Source organism: Anas acuta, chromosome 2 (genome assembly GCF_963932015.1).
Source record: "Anas acuta chromosome 2, bAnaAcu1.1, whole genome shotgun sequence".
Classification (NCBI taxonomy): domain Eukaryota; kingdom Metazoa; phylum Chordata; class Aves; order Anseriformes; family Anatidae; genus Anas; species Anas acuta.
In genome coordinates, this window is record NC_088980.1 from 81,590,320 (window position 1) to 81,608,359 (window position 18,040).

General features: G+C 38.7%; 1 protein-coding gene across 2 annotated transcripts in view; it reads right to left on the reverse strand.

Annotated features, from left to right (window-relative positions):
* Window positions 1-18,040, reverse strand: part of TRIO (trio Rho guanine nucleotide exchange factor) — a 242,366-nt gene that overhangs the window by 100,218 nt on the left and 124,108 nt on the right. For both annotated transcript variants that reach the window (XM_068670984.1, XM_068670985.1), the window contains exons 14-19: window positions 12,309-12,504; window positions 11,528-11,694; window positions 5,713-5,832; window positions 4,196-4,387; window positions 3,167-3,316; window positions 1,596-1,710 (exon numbers count right to left, since the gene is read on the reverse strand). In XM_068670984.1, the coding sequence (XP_068527085.1) occupies window positions 1,596-1,710; window positions 3,167-3,316; window positions 4,196-4,387; window positions 5,713-5,832; window positions 11,528-11,694; window positions 12,309-12,504 (940 nt within the window). The remainder of the gene's footprint in view (window positions 1-1,595; window positions 1,711-3,166; window positions 3,317-4,195; window positions 4,388-5,712; window positions 5,833-11,527; window positions 11,695-12,308; window positions 12,505-18,040) is intronic.

Below are 18,040 nucleotides of genomic sequence, written 5' to 3' on the forward strand. Positions count from 1 at the left end.
TATAGCTCAACTTTCTGCTTCCTTCTGCTTTGATTTTGTTTTCCACTACTAAGAGTAGAGCTAATTGACAAATGTCATTAACAATTTTTCACTACTGATACGACCTGAATCTGCATAGAAATTTTGTCTTATGCAGTTTTATAAATGTTGATGTCTTCAGGATAGGGGGAGAAACAATCCTTTGTCTTATCTGCACACGTCCAAAGTTTCAACAGACACAATCTAATTATTTCCCTACAAATGTCCAATACTCTATTATCTCTCCAAGAAGAAAAAATCAACACAGGGAGATTTTCAGTTTGAGTACCATCAGATACATAGATGAGCTTAGCAAACTTTTTTTTCTGTTATAGGAAAATGAAGAAAGTGAGCATGTCCTTTCCTGGTAGAATCAAAAATAATTTAGAGTGGAAGTGACCTCTGGAGATCATCTGTTCCAACGTCTCCCTCAAAGCAAGAGTAACTTCAGAATTGTTCAGGGACATGTTCAAATGAATTTTAAATTTTCCCAAAGACTTCACCACCTCTCTGGGCTACCTGTTCTACTCAGTGCTTTCTCACTCTTGCTTTAACACTTTTTCCTTATATCAGAATTTTCTATTAGGATCAAAAATTTATATCAAGGTCCCAATGCTGTGTTCCTCTCAGTTTGGCTCTACCTTCTGCGCAACTCCCTTTGGATATCTGCAAACAGCAATTAATTAGGCAATTTGACTTGGATTTCTCTGCTTCTGAGTCTGTAGCACTGACATGTTCAGCCACAGGTTCAAAATGCATCAAGCAGTATATGACCAGCAAATAAGCTATTAAAACGCAGTATTTATTTCTGAATCTCTCCCTCTAATCTCTGTTCTGCCTATTTCACCCACCATTTATGCACACCCTACTAATTTCTGTCGTTTTGCCACTTTCATCCCTGAAAACCCTGCAGATTACTGTCTCTAGTCCATTCCCCACAACACAAGTTACATCTCAAAGCTGCACTATGTTGAATTAGTCCTACCAAAAGCCAAGCCCACGTAATGGTTCTTTCCTGCCTCATCTCAGCTCCTACTTATCTAAACAAGAAATTTAAACATGACGCCAGTTATTGTATATTTCATCAAGTTCCTTTAAACGATTCAACTATATGAAGAGCCCAAGGGCATCATTCGAGGGATTGCCTTGTATCACCCTGGCATTCCTGAGGAACTCACAAAATGCACCACACCAGCAGACTGAGTAAGCTTCAAGTGATCAGCAGCTCCCTTTTGGCTTCAGACCAAACATCATCACATGGAAGTTTACTATCTCATTCTCTAAACAAAAGCAGCACATCTGAGTTTCAAATTGCAAGAAGATCAAGCATAAGCAGGAGATAAATAAATTCAGAGCAAATTCATTTGGGTATACGAAAATTTGACGACTGTCAGCTCTTTCAAAGTGTGAGAACAATTTTAATTAATTCCTGTTAAGCCTGACAGAACCATTTCCACTTGTGCGGGCTTCCGTCCCCCAGCATCACACACACCACAGCACATGATCATTGCGCTCTTTGGATGGGAAAAAAAAAAAAAAAAAAGAAGAAAAAAGAATAAGAACAAGAGTCCCCTTACTTTTGACTTGCTGTTCAGGTGCTTTAATGTGTGTCACCATCCCTGGCATGTTTACGCTATTCCTGTGCAGGTATTTCAGGAAGACATCGGCATTCCTCCGGGCCAGCGTGCAAGCCTAGAGAGTCAGCAGTATTATTTTCTTCCAAGATGTACACATATGCATTCAAAAGAGATGAAGAGCCTTCCTCTCCCGCTTTTTGTGTATATCCCCCCCTTTCCACATTAAGAAACGTTGCCTATTAAATTCTTATACAAGTAAGCCAACCCAACCATTAAAATTGTTTCCCCAACAAATAATCCTTACTTACCTGGCAGGAAAAAAAAACACACTTAAAAACTGAAACAAAAATCCCAACCAAACAAAATGCTATTAGTTTTTATCTGAAGATCCTGGAAAGCAATTACCTGCTTTAGAGCTTTCAGCATGACTCAGAGCTCATAGTTTGTTTTGTGTATGTGCCACTTGAAATGATTTATTGCATAAACAGAGTGCACATGCTTATGACATCACCTGGATATTCTAAAACATCCACCAATACTTTAGACAAAAAGTAATTGCTTTGTTGAAGTGAAACCAAAAGTGCTAAAATACTAAGATGTCCTTTAAAGGCCTTGAGAACCTTGAGTCCTCTCAGCTGTACTGCCAACGCTCAGCTCAGCTGCCTTCTTCATCTTAATGCACATCAAGTACTATATATGGCCTGGCTGCCTTATTTCTAATAATCAGAACATGAAATACTGCTTTAAATTGGTTACATGCAGTAACAAAGATACCAAGTAATTTCTCGAATTATTTTAACCCAAAGACTGGAAATTTACATGCCCACTGCTGAAAGATGTGTTTGACAGCATACTTAGAGCAATGCTAATACATTTTTGAATGTTCTCATCTGTGCACTGAGAACAAAAAGGCTTTTAGTAAAACTAAGTTATATACTGTGAAGTCTTTCAAGGCGATACTGGAAAAAGCCTTTGGTTATAGGCTTAGTCATACTGCTTTGCAAGCATCCGTTACACTTTTATTCGGTATGATCAATAACTCTCTTCATTAGGGCATTAGCTAGAATAAAAAACCTTTAATTTATCTGCAGACTATTACACAATCCCAGCTACTTCCAGACGCTTGTCTAGTAATTTTCTTCTTTTTGTACTGTAGTCCAAGTACAACTAAGAGTTGCTCTGATACGCAGGCAGTAATGACAATATGTGACTGCCACTTCTTTTCCAAAGCAGCAGCTTTTAAGTATTCTTTACAATGACAGTTGCTCAAAGCTGTGATTCCCAATTCAACTTCAGTCACAGTGGGAGACCTGACATCTATTGAAGTTCCACAGGAAATACATTTACAAGGCTGGCCACAATTTTATGCACTTGGCTATACTCTGCTATTCACCGTCAGAAGTGGTTAACATGCCACTTACCACATTTTGTGGTTCAGAACATGTACATAGCTTAGCTTTTAACTAGACACTGCTCCATTGCTTTCCAGGCATGTTTCAGTGCTGCAATAGTCAATGTTTGACTGCTTGTTTTCTAAGACACAGAAGACCACAATAAGTGACAAGACCTACCTTTAGGAACGCCTCCTTCTGTTCCAGGTGTTTGCTTATCATGGGTGTAACATGATCTGTTTCAGAGTTGGGACCCAGTTTATCTGCTCCCCCACACCAGTCCTCTTCTCGCTTATATTCTTGCTCCAGGCTTTCTAGCACGCTGCACACCTATCAGGCAGGAGGAGTCCAACTTGAGTGTAATTCAGTCCAACAAAAATTTGAAATTCAGGATGGTAAAAATGAAAACTGATCTATCCCTTACATATATCTTGGGCTCTGACATATTTTTACTGGAACTTAATAGAAAATAACCAACTTTAGCTTTAGGATTGCAAGCATTGGCCTTCTTAGGCGGCATTGCTCAGGATGTTCTCTCTGAAGTTGCTCATCTTTCCCAGCCTCTGTGACTGCAAAGTTCAGGATAAGCTTCAGACATGACTGCAAAGGAAGCAACCTTGCCAATATTCCCACTAACTCTTCTGCTGACAAGTCAAATAAAGCTGATTTTTCTCTGACTCTCTCACAAAACACAGCATTAACCATCTGCAGTAGTTCCATTAAAACCTCCGCGTAACTTGCTTGTGGTTTAAGCAAAACTTCTTGATACAACCAGTAATAAAACTAAGCACTTGTATTCCTGTTTTATTTCGGAAATGTTTTACAGGCCTTTTTCTCAATTAAAATAAGAATCTGGGGAATATTAAAGGCCAGAGAGACAGAAGAGGCTGACAAAGATTTGAGTCTTCACCAATAACCACTGCACTTTGGTAATCTTTGAATTTTTCTAATTGAAGCAAGTGTAGCCAGACAAATTACACTGTAGCCTCCAAGTAGTTAGTGCAATTTGTCTACTGCTCAGTTAAAAACATGATTTCTGTTTCTAAGGCAGCTGGGAAAATAATTTGCTTTTTGAATTTTTTGTATTTTATGACTGCATTTCATTGTTATCAAATTGGTAAACATAACCAAATACTGTCAACCGATTTTTTTTGACACTGCACTGAAGAATTTACCAAGGCTGACACAGCTCACGTAGCATTTCTGTACCTGTTCAGAAGTTTTATAGAAGGCAACAGAGGCATTCACAAGCTTGAGACGGTCCTCCATCTTCAGCATCAGTTGTTGCCAATGGGAAGCAACCTTCTCTGCACACTCCCTGATCATATCCATGTCATAGTGATTAGCCTGCAGCATTGCCTCTGCCTTCTGCTGAACCTGTAGGGCACTTTGATGCGTTTTCTGACAAGAGATGAAAATTCAGGGGTTCAGGAGAGCATTTGAGTTCATGTTCTTGAAGACCTCAAAGGGTCACATTTCCACTGTGTCAGTGACACTTCTACATGCACACACACATACTCATAAACTAAAAATAACTGTCTAATATTAGTCACTGCATGACTTCATTATGCAAACACAAGGAAAATAAATCCTATGGAGATTTACCAGCAAATCAACAATGATTAGCAGAGTACAATAAAAGCCGACTGCAAAGCATTAATCACACATCTCATCTCTATGTCACAGTAAAATTCTTTATAACCATGAATTCCAGGTTGATTTGCTTTCCCTTCATCATAAGAAGGGGAAAAAAGATGAAAAGGATTTATCTTATTTTGGTCTGATTGCTATTTCTGTCCTCACAGCTTTAAGAAAGTCTATTGCAAATTAGTAGTGAACAAAGATGCAAGCATATAGGACAATAAAAAAGACAACTCTATCCACTCATTAGAAGAAAAATTGCTCCACAAAATGGTGCAAGAGCATTTAACTATTATTGCAGGACAGTACTTCTGAAAATGAAAATAGTTTTCCCAAAGGAACATAACATTGGTTACATTTTCATCAGAAGTTTTTTTAAAATCATACTATATACAATGAAAGTCACCACAAATCCCTCAATAGAGCATATAAATCAGTATTACTGTGTTCCAGTCAAACTTAAGATCTCTGTACAATTTTTGCACAGAGATGACCAGTCCAATATATTTAGTTTGAAACCAAAGCAGGAGGAAGGACACTTCACCACACATAAATTTCAGTAAAACTTAACATTGAATAAAAATGGAAACATTAAAAGACCATATCATAATACAATGAATAAATGGTTGTTGTTCTTTAATCAGAATACATACAATTAATGTGTGCTGTTTCATATACTCTCAACTTTAACACCTAGTTTTATATTGTTGTATTCTAAAAAAGGGAAACAGCATTTTCAGTAAAGCTGCTGTTAACAGACTTACTTGATTTGTTTTTTTTAACTTTTTTATTCTTCTCCGATCAAAAAATTACTATTTTACAATGCTGCAAAAAAGGCACCAAGAAGAAGTGGTCGTCTGACATTGCAGCTCCAAAACAAGAAAAAAAAAAAAGAACAAAATCCCCACCTTCCCAATAAGTGTTTTTATCTCTTTGCCATAAGATGATTTCAATACTGTAGGATTAACCCACCAGTATGAAAAGGGAAAGAAGAGATACATCTCCTTAGGACAATGCTGTTTACAGAGGCTCATGAACGGTAATAGAGAACTTCTTGGATACGGTCACTGAAATGGTGCTTTTACCTCTATTGCATGTTGAAACTGCTCATGTTCCCTCTGTAACTGTTCTGCTTCCTGCAAAGAGCTAGCAGTGATAAGGCCAGCATTTAGCATAGACTCTCCATTTCGGATCCAGCCCAAAACCTGTAACAAAAAAGACCTTAAAATACGCAATTCCACTGCCAGCCAGCAAGAAAAGCATCATTGCTAGGGACGAAACCATTTATGGACACAGGTGGTTCTGGAATTGATGCCTAAATCATTTATTATACGTTTCCAGTGAGCGATAGATATGTAATATAACACAGGCAATGACATTCACTTTAATTGCCTATTTCACTTTGCTGACAACTTGTATGTTTCAGTCAACTATTACATGTTTGTAGGTTCATTTTTTACTGAAGCAAGGTCATGCTTCTGAATGTCACTTATGCCACCTGGAAAACAGATTGAAGTTACAAGTAATATTTGCTGAAGAGCCAGTGTCAGTCACATAAATTGAGGGCATGCACCTTCATAAAAAAAGAGCAAATTATTCAGAATATTAAGAAAAACACGACTCTTAAGTGTCTTCTAATTGCTTGAAGGTTTTTGTTTTCCAGGAAGTGCCTTCTTGACTCGTCCACTAAAACCACAAGAATTCCAGGATAGGGAGAAGCCTCAGGAGGCCACCTAGTGCATTCCTTACCAACAGCAGCAACGTTTCCTTAAGGCCTCCCTCCCACCAAAGATCTGTTCCCTGTTCATTACTCAAGACTCCAATAACAGGCATCCCACACTTTCACCAGACATTTTTATCACCTTACGTCTTCTTCCTAATGTCTAGCTGTCAAAATCTCTCTTGCTTTAATTTCAGTTTATCTAATTTGTCCTGCCCAAAATATACTAAAACAAACAAACAAAACTTTTCTCCCTCTTGGCATCATTTTCCCCCATCTTCTTTGTCAATAATTTTACCCTAATTCCTTCCTCTAGACAACACTCCTCATTGACACCAGTCTTCAACCACTCCCCTATGAACTTAGCCTCCTAATTTTTCTCACTACTCTTTTATGAGCTCTCTCCAGTTGATAACCATCAGTTCTATCAAAATCTTTCAATTACTGAGTAAAGCTGGACATAATTGAGGTTATTCACTGTTGTCTGTGAACTTTTCTGCAGAATTACTGCCCAGCCAGTAATTACCCCTGTGCTGCATTTGTTCAGCTGATTATTCCTGCCAGTAAATCACGCTCTGCATTTGTCACTAATAAAATCCATATCCTTCATGCAGCACAATTCTCCAATGCATCAGGATTGTCCCGAACTGTAATTCAGTGTCTTCTGATAAATTGAAGTACCTTTTCCAGTTACTTTTGCCTTCATCTTCAAATTTAATATCATAATCTCTACACCAACCTACAGATTTTCTAACTACAAACATAACCTTCTGGCCTTGAAACAACCTCTTCTGCTGCAAGGAAAGGCTCCCAGATCACAGCACAGGGCAGGTGAAGAGTGCCATGAAAGAAGTTAGGTTAAGATACCTGGGGTTTTTAAATACTCAAGGGAGCAAGCCAAGGCAGGCCTCAAGAACAAGAAAAGGGAAAACATCCTAGGAACCAGATTGGTCCAGAAGACTTTAGACAGAAATTAAGCTTGGAGGAAAGAATTTTTCTTGAAGAACATAGAGGGTGGTAGATTTTTTTAAATCACTGTTTAATTTCTACTTTGTCTTACAAAAGCATTTCTAAACCCTCTTTCAATCATACAAATTAATTATTCCAGGCATAACGTAATAAAACGTGCCACCTTTGTGTTAAAACACATTTAGCCTTCTCCAGAGAATTTACAAAGAATGAGAGTGTTTAAAGCAGCACTTCTTGACTTGGCATCCTATCACACAGAGGAGACAGCTAGCACAGAACTTGCTATTTCAAACACAAGGATCTTCACTCCTGCTTATTGCAGATTAGGATGGAAGTGCAGAAGCGGGTGGGACTCACAGGAGGGAAGTTGCCAGCAGCATTTCATCCTTTCCCTTCTCTCTGCTCTGACTGAAAGGGATAACGTAAGTACCAGTAAACAGCAAGCCTGTTCTTTTTCCAAGGCTGTTGCATTGCAGTGTTTGTTGGCGTATTCCCATCACCTCACTACCGGAATGGACCACACATCCCAAATTTTCCCCCACCTAGTCTTCAGCAGGCTAGAAAAGCATCAGCAGAACCTCAGCAAAATTGTGGAAATGAAACTAAGAGTTTGGGACCCTTGAAAGGGTAGTTCTATAGAAAAATGCTTGTTCTCAGTTTGGTTTCTTGTATTGATTTTTTACTCCAACTAGACATGATCACAAGACACACCTGCTTCAGCAAGCAGTCCTGTGTGCATTTTCATATCCATATGGCCCTGTATGGAGTGCCAGGATACTCGCCCTGAATAGTATTCTTGGAGAATCAGAGCTCAAACACTGTGCACTGTGTTTGCACCAAGCTTTAAGATCTACATGTATGAATCCAAGGCAGCTCAAGGCATTCTTGAGGATTCAAGCTTGGACTACACTGTTATACATGTGAATATATAGACATATCCAAGAACATATACCATAATCACAGCTGCAAACAGTGCACTGCAAAGGTTTAACAAGAATAGTAAAATCAGTGCTCTTTGGAGCTTGGTAGAGAATTTGACCAATGTAGATGATGCATGCTAAGACAACCAAAGCATTCATTCTACACAGTGGTACATGGGAGCAATTGCACCAATAAGCAATCCAGCAGCTATATATTTTAGGTGATCAAAGGTTTGTCTGGCAAACATGCAAGTGTAGTTGTGGATGAACCAGATGCTTTCTTAACTATTTCTCTGCCTCTACTTGTATTTCCCTACCCTGTATAAAGTGATTACGTTTTCCTTTCCGTGTTGTTTTTTCTACATACAGCTGTAACTTTCTTACTTTAGTGAGCACCCTCTTCCTCCTTACTTCCATGGTGTAGGAAAACCTACAAGATCTTCTAAAACCTAAAAGATCTTCTATCTGCTTTTGCCTTTTCTGCACCTATTAAATATCAGGTTGAAAAGCAATTCTTTGTAGGATTTCTTTAAACCTGTTTGTTTGCTAGCCCTTCCGCTTCCTCCTTGAGGTTTGATGTACAGAACTTCAACGACACAAAGCAGAACTGGTACTGTAGTTGAGGGAGAAGTAACACTGGATGTTTTTATCTGCTTTTTGTGCTCAAAAGCAGCTCACCTAGTACTGAAAAGACTTGATTAACTTATAAAGGCTTAAAAAAAAAAAAAAAACCTTAGCTAAAAATGAAGCCAGGAGACAGTTTTCTGGTCTCAATTACAACAACATGAGGGATGTACCCTATGGAAAAATTCCTACAATATTCCAATCTAGTAATCTGTCATGACTACAAGCTAAATACATATGTGTAAAATGTGAAAATACAACAGCAGTCGTTTCAGTTTTGGCAGGAAAAAAAATCAAATGTCAATCTTATTAAAAACTTAAATATGGAGACGATATCCCATCTACATAATAAGTATGCTTAACCTCTATTCATCAACAATAAATCTGTTAGGAAATCACAATAATGGGACTAGAAAGCTGTGTGCTCACTGCTTCAGGCAATAAAATACAAATAACAAAACAGACTGAAGGGGAGGTTTACTGTGTCATTTTCCTCTCAAGTAAAGCACACCTGCTGTGACCTGCTGAGCTATGGAGCTTTTCCCAGTTAAGAGGAAAAAACAAAGATCATGCTTCCTGATATTTCATAAAATTAAGGTAAATCAGAAGCATTTTTCTGGAAAGGCAACTGAAATCACCAAAAGTAGAAGTTACTAGACCCAAAACATTCCCCAAAGGATCAAAAGAAATCTTGTAAGACAACATAACATTGTTTTAGTTCATTTTTTAGGCCTTCAAGCTAGGCAACCATTGCAGATTCATTGGTACAATGAAAACTTGGAAGAGGAGTCTTTAATACATGAACCTGTCAGCTAGGTGTTCATGTAAGCTTGTTTGAAAATTCACATCTGTTTGAGCTTTTAATTCAAAATAAAATCCAAGTTGACAGTTGATAGATATGTGTTCTAAGAATATAAAATAGAATAATGTTTCTCTCCTAAAACCCAATCTATTATGATGAAGTAGCTGGCTAGAATAGCATATACCTCTCTATTAATTATAAGATGAACTGATTTTTTTTTCCAGTGCTTTTTAAAAAATCTGAACTTGAGCTTCACATTCAGTCAGGGCTAGTACTGGCTTGGAAAAGTTACAAACATCTTACAGAATGAATCCACAAACCATGTACTAAGTGTAACATGGATATTCTTCTACAATCCATTATATTCATCTTCTGCTTGTATCTGCCAAAATATGAAACATTTCTTCTGCAAATACATTTTAAACAGGTGTCTCTTTCTTGTCATATTTAACTTGTATGCAAACAAAGTTAATGCAGAAAGGTATTTAGTTTCTTGTGGGAGCATCCAAAGGAAATAACCATTTTATAGTGCTACATTCTGTTCTGTAACCAATTATTTCAGTTCAGTGGGAATTCATGACTTATCTTTCTTAATAATCTATCCCATCGTTGCCTACTGATGTACCATAATGCAATGAGACTGCCTCAGCTGGTATTCACATTCTTTCTTTCTAATTTTTAATTTTCTTTGCAAATTTGCACTCTTCCTTCATCCTCAGAACAGCTTGCAACTGAGTACAGAAACTATCCTAATCCACAACAACTTTTATTTCAACCATTACTTGTGTGAAAAGTCATCTGTAGTTTGCATTTTATGGAGGTGAACAAGTACAAATATACACACAGGATAATTCAGTAGAGTATGCAAAGGCTTTAACTAGAAGGCCATATATTTGATTACTACCATAGACTGCACACAGTAGACACTACAAGTTCTCTGCACCCCTTTAATTCAAGACCACACTGAAACTTTGGGTGTTCCACCACACTCACCAACAGCTTCCTGGAAATACTTTGCGAATCCACTATTCACCTCTCTAATGATAACCAGACCCCTTCTGTATTACTTTGTAATCTGTGAAGTTTATCATTCACAGTCGCATAAGGAAGATGAATTTTTCTAAGAGCTCGTGACAAATGGAAAAAAAAACAAAAAACAAGTTGTACTGGGAGTCATTATGTGACATATTAAATGCAACAACTTCTAGCAGACTTCTGCGAGGTCTTCAAGTCTAATAAGGTAAAAGTATTACTTTCTAGTGTTATTTTATTATTAAAACACTAAGCAAACAAACAAACAAATAAAAAAAAAAAAACACAAAAAAAGAAACCACGCTATTTTCACCTGCTTTAGTGGCTTCACCCACGGCATCTCAAATTCACCAAAGGTTTAGGTGTTTCTCAGGTAAAGACCTCAAAACTTAACACTTTATTGCCATGATAAGGAGAATTCAGTTTTCACCTCTAGGAAAGTAAACCTTATTATGATGCCACTATGTGTAGATGCAGCAAACAATACACAAAGAAGTATTAGGGCACTGTTCAGGGAATATCACTGAATATTTCTATTAATCACCAAACAGAAGATAAAACTATGGTTTTTATCCAGATTCAAATTACACTTCAAATACATGACTTGCATCGATGTACAAAGAGTGTTAAATTTTTTAAAATTGCTTAATATTAACAAAGGATGAAATTTCTTTAGGTGCTTAATTCGAAGTTGTCCCTCCCTACCTCCAAATACAAGAGTTCATATAACAAAGTAATTTTTTATTTATATTTATGGGACTGTATCTCTCCAGGAGGTCTGAAAATAGCTCTTGGGGGTTGATCCCCCAGCTCAGGGCACAATTAATCCGTACCTGCTTGACTTCAGCCTGCAGATGGCGCAGCTGTACGCACTGTTCCAAGTGCTTGCGATGCTGCTCGGCGGCTAAATCCAGCTCCTGCTGCTTCTCATGGAGAAATTCCAGCAGATCCTGAACACGAGTTGCCATGTCTACATCTCTGTCACAAAGCAGCTCAACACCTGTAATCAGCCAGACATTTATAAAAGATGTAAGTCTTCCGAAGACAAACAAGACATTTCCTCTATTCTACACTTTTCCAGTTACTTCTCAAAGTACATGTATAACCTAATCTTTAAAGCATTTGCTTAAACAATCAGGTTTTGCATCCTTTTAAAAATGCAAAATTATTATTATTATTATTTTTAAGAAGCCTGTGACCTACCCCAAGTGACTGAATACAGTTAAAAACATCAACTGAAGGATCATAAGAAACCACAAAGAAGAGTTCCTAATGGAAGCTGAAAATCATAACCTGGTTAAATTCTTCCACATAACTATAAAATTAACTCCCTACTATTTACTCTACTTTTACTGGCTTCCTGCATTGAATCTGTTACAAAACTAAACGTCTCCAGGTGTTGCCAACTCCTAGATAACAACTACATGCCATAATTACAACATATATTCATGAATGCTATTCAAATGATTTGAGCATGAAGAAGAAAAAACAGGTCCACACTTCTCCAGTTTACATTTAACCAGCATGTCTGTCATTTTCAGACATCCCATGGAGAGACAACTGGATAACTCTTGTAAAGCCACTACCTTGAATAGCACGAAGGAGCCATCTTACCAGATGCCTGCACTTCATTGACATACTGCAGCAGATCCTGCCCTTGGTGGATGACATCAAACGTCAAATTATTCATGGTCAGGGCTTTGTCTGCATGATGCTGGAGCCTCTGTTCTGCTATTGTAAGATCTTCAGTGTCGAAGTCATTCATCTGCTGAGAGAGCTCATCATTCCAAGACTCAAGGTCTGAAATTATCTGAGAGAAAAAGTAGAAAGACAACGTTCACTTAACACGTTCACTTATACAATGCATTTTTATTTCCAATGTTGTACTTAAGATGGAGTTCAGAAACTTGAGTCACGCATTGTTGGTTGAATTCACTGATCAGGTTTGATATGGATCAGACATGGGTTGTTTCAGCATGGGTTTTAAATTTTAGCAAACAATCCAGAAGAATATATTTGAGAATCAAAACACCTCTCGTTCAAACAGTGCTTGCCTTGTCAAGCATCTAACACCGTGGATAGCCTAGCATTGTTTAAAGTAATTCGTTCATCAACACATCACTTGTGAAACAGATTAAAACATTAAAAAGGTTAAAAACATTATCTCCACCTTCAAGGGAAATTATTGACTTAAAACATCTTTTCAGTTCTTCAGACTACATCAAGTACTAATTCATGCACAAAGTGCCAGTTTAGCTTTCATTTACACCATTCTCAAGCTCTTTTACAAAAAAAGTCAGCTTTACCCCTCTGAGAGAAGGAAGCGTCAGGCTCTGTGAGCACCTTCAACTTCTAACAAACAACCGAGAAGCAATACCTGTCACAAAAGGCAAGGTACTTAGCGAATGGAACAAGAACAAAAACTAATCAGAGTTAAATTTCTATGCTGAAATAATTCAGATATGCTAATTCTGGATTTTACTCTCAGCCATAAAACGTCCAGAGAAGGTATTAAGGAAGATTTTTAGTTTTAACATGTGTCAGAACAAAAAGTCTTCCTTGCCCATCCACACATGCATGTTTTCCAAATCACATTCCAAAACCCGGCTGAAAACAAACTCCTTTCAACTGGAATACCAAACTGCTTTCAAGGATAACAGTTAATGCTTACAAATTATGTTGATCAAAGTGTCTTATGGCACAGGTTTGATGCATCAGTTATTTATTTCAGACAGGCCAACTGGTTACCATTAAGCCTGCAGTCTTTTTTTTTTTTTTTTTTTTTCCTTCTCAGAGTTTTCAGCAGAATTTTGCCACAAATTAATGCAGATCATTGGGAAAGCAAAGTTACAGATATCAGGAACCACATCTGTCTTAGCTCTTGAGTTCTACAATTTCAGCAGGAGGACAAACTGACGTGAACAATGTTAAGTGATGGAGAAGAAAACACCCATTCATACAGCAAGGCAGAGCAAAAAGAGAATCTGGCCAAAGCGGCACTAGCAACAAAACTGTTGTCTGCATAAATATTTAACCAAAGCCATTTGTTGTCAGCAGGAGTATGCCACCAAGCTTTCCAAGTGGTTCATCAGAGCTGTGAAGTTACTGAGACCGTTAAACTACAACAGAAACTCCAGGGAAAAAGAACGAAAAACACATGTAGAATAAAAACAGAATTAAAAAGAAAGCAAAGCCAAATCATCTGTCGAAATTTTCTACAGTTTCTTGATGGTTTGTTTCCATTCTGCTCACATGGCACCACAAAAACTAGACATGTCAAGAAACTATTTTAAAATTGTGGCATCAGCGACTACATGGTTTAAAGGTGTTCTGCGAAAATTTTACTTCTAAAAAAAGTTGACACTACAAATTCAAATTCTACACCATGCCGTGATGGAGACACACAACAATTAGGATGGCAAGTTACAAACTCTTATCTTGGTTGTCCAGTTCTACCTCAGAGGAAACAGGCAGAAGCTCATGTTTCAGGGGTAACACTGAAAACAAAATCTGATGGATAAAATCTGATGGGTAAAGGAAGATATACAGGATTAGGCCTTTTGCTACTGCTTAAAGTTTCTTTCTTCTCTCTTCCACGTACTTCAGACATCACACACAATCTACTTATGCATTATGACTGGCTTCCCCTCCAAACACACACAGAGGCTTCCCCTCTTACGAAGTCCTACACAACTCCCATTTGTTTCCCTTCTACTTGGTCCGCAACTGACCTGTCTCATCACCTCCCTCTGCTCTTCGTCTCCTTTTAACCGACTTGAAGTATTTCACAAACTTCGAGTCTTCCTGACAGTCCTGTCTGAGAAATTCCTTACTTCCAACTCTACAACTTCCCTTCTGACACTGTGCAATGAGATACTAAGTGAATTACCCCTTGAAATACAAAACAGGGTAAATAACAGCGAGATTTTTTTTTCCCTGTGAAAATCTGTTGCCATAGCTTTCTTGTCTGTAAAATGGGATTAGTTTTCTACTTTCTTCTAACATCTATCAAGTCCAATGACTGTGCCATACTTTCTAACTTCTGTTAGAAAGAATACTTCAAACTTCACAACAAGCTTCCCAGTGATGGTGTGCTTACTTTTCACTGGAGACATCACAGTCACCATGAAGTTCATCGTCATGAGCATACTTTCCAGTAGCTCTCAGATCAGGGTAACACGGTGTTTGTTTTTTACTAAAAATAACGTTTTGCTTCCTGAAACCATCCACTGCATTATGAAAGTTCTCCAGAATCAGAGTTGCCATCTCATTTTCATCTAGTTAGCAACATTCATAAGTTACTCTCAAGAAATAATTGTTGTTAGACTTGGCAAAACTGAAAAACCTGAGCGTTAAAGAAGGTGGAAAAACTGTCTTTCCGAACATCATCTTCTACTGTCTTTCTAAACATCTTCAAAAAGTGGATTTGATTTAATGGGGCTCACTTGTGTCACTGTTTTAAAACTGAAGTCAATGCACTGCTCTTCAGAGCACAGCCCAACAACTTACCTATCCTACTATTAAGTCGAATGAAAATAAAACAAACTTAGAACAGGAGATTGCTGTGATTAAGCTTCAATTTTTTTGTATTAATGGAATGGTTTACTCTAAGTAGATTGCAGCCACTGTGTCTTCTCAGACTATTCCTACGATTCACCTGATACGAACAATGAGTAGTTTTAAGAGGTCAACACTGTGTTATCACCTCAGCCAAGAGGTTTCAGCGATACTGCCTCCACTGGGGTTCCTAACAACAGCAGTAGTCCTTGCATTCTCTCAGCAGTAATTGTGTGGCTCATGATGATCTATTTCAGCCATTATGAACCCACTGTGTGTTGAGGGCAGAGGTAAAAACAAAAAGAGCATGTTAAGCCCTGTCTGCTCATGTACTTCAGGGCTTCCCCTGGAAGTTCCTCCACTTTACAAGTAACATTTAGAGACCAGGCTCCTATTTTGTTTCTGAAGTTTTGTCAAGCCATTCAGCATTAATTATGCAGAACAAAGATGAATGACTACTAGACAACTAGAGTAACTGAATTGCAAATTAATATTGCTCTCAAGAAATGGACAACCCAGCAAAAATACAGGGCAATTAGCATAGCATTTGTTCAAAAAGTCCCTAGCACAGTCTGAGCTGCCTGACACACCTTTGTATTTGTTACAACCTAGGGAGCACTGACAGGAAAGAAGGCAGGGTATAACACAGAAGAGATGCAGATTCTTTCACACTGGATGGGAAAGAAAAAAAACACGGGTCTCTTCTCAGAAGGGTGTAACCAGCATTCCTCACAGCAACTGAACACTAACCTGGACCTGGAAAATTTTATCTACTAGGGAGAAAGAAAAAGGGAGAACAGAAAAGGGAGAAGAGTTCAGTCTTTGTAATCCAGCACTTTGCACACTTGCCTTTTCAGCTGGATGACTTCACAGGCATCTTGTAAGTATGATCCAGAAATAGAGCAGAGATAAAGCTGTGGGTTGAAAAGCGTGCAGTATGCTTTCTGTGGAGCCCTGACATAGGCCTAGAGGTATTTAAGTCATGGACAAGTGAAAAAAATGCACACAGATGAACGACAATTTACACAAACCAAACCACACATGCATTTGGCTCCATTCCTTGCCACCAGGGTTACCTTGCTACTGATCAGGTCCATACACAGCTTCCTTATGCTGCAAATACTTGTTCACCCTAAAACGAGACTCTTCATATACCTTATTTTGCTCCTTCCTGCCTTCAGTTAATACAGGCATTCACAACAGGGCCCAAGTTGCAGGATAAAAGTGACTAAAAGAAAGAGTATTTAACTAGTGAGGGGAAGCAGAGGGACAAAAAGAGGATGACTGACCCTGGCAGCAAATCTCCCCACTGTCCCCAGGAGCACGGCTGCACAGTATGAACCTGCAATGCCTACGGGAGCCCTTTGTTCCACTTAAGAGTGTACTATTTTGCAAGCTCTACGACAAGCTAGCGACACTACTCGCCTCCCAGAAAAACATTTCTCACAGGATGCTCCCCTGAATGAACTGCCCCTACAACCAAGTCTTAAATCACCAGGCAAAGGAGGATGTCAAAACAAAGCCTGCGAGTTCATAGCTGGTGTCTGGCTCCTCCTCGCTATCATGTTACTTCAGCTCGGCTTCTGCTTTCGCATGGCTGACCTGGAACCAGTCCCTGCTTTTTCTTCCCGGAAGTTTCCAAACAGATGTCTGCCTTCAGGGAGAGGGAAAAGAGAAGCATGCTTTGCTGAGGAAGCAGAGACAGCAAAGCAATCAACGTTTTGCTGAAGATGCTCTGCAGCCAGGGTTGTCACAGCCCAATTTCTTCCTAGGAGGGCTTCTTGGCAATCCTAAATAAGTACAATTTTTGTTTACAAGCCATATAAACAAAACATACCAACTCCTTTAACACAGCAACTGGTGCTTTACTTTATGTTGTATGGGCCAAATTGTAAAGCTTGCCAAGTGTCAGCTGCAGAAAAAGTAAAACCTGTGAAGCTAGAATATGCAGCTTTCCATTGCAAAATCCCACAGACGTCACCACACAACACACACAGCAGTACTACTGTCTACGTGATGTCATCCTGCACCAAAGAACTAAAACACATCTGCAAAGCAGGGATTCTGCAGCTGGCTCTCTGGTATTATACAGCTCTGGTTTAGATAACCTACAGCAGAGCGCAGTCACCTTAACAACTTCACTGAGACCTTGAACCTAATTCATTCTTTAATTTTCTTAGCATGCCTTTGCCCCCTGCAGCTGCCATTTCCTTGACACAAGTGTTCTGAGAACATTGTGCAGACCCCATCGAGCACTGAGGATCAGCTCTGCACTGATTGTAAAGCTGCTGACAGTGCTATAAAAGAGGACACCTTTCATGTTCCTCCACATGTACCAGTCATTCAATTAACCATTGCGATCACAATTCTGCCAAGCCTTTCCCTTGCATACTCAAGATAGCTACCCTCACATCATCTAAATAGCAAAGTCCCTGCAGACTAGTTTCACCTCCTCAATGTGAACACCAAAATAGAGAAGCTTCTCAGTCTTCCTTTACAGTAGTTATTATTACCATGGAGCACACAGTCTCACTTCCTCCGTGGGCACAAATCAAGGAACTGCGTCTGCCTGCGCCTGCACTGCACATGACAATTTGCTTATCTAAACCAGAATCCAGCAACGATATCTAATCCTGGTTTTAAGAAAAAAAACTTGGAAGCTATAACTTCTGATGATTGACTCTTTATCCTTACACCATCCACATCTAACAGCTGCAGCTTTTACTTATGTAAACGGGAAGAGATCGAGTTAGCAACTCCTGCAGCATTGTAACTCCTGGTTTCCTGAG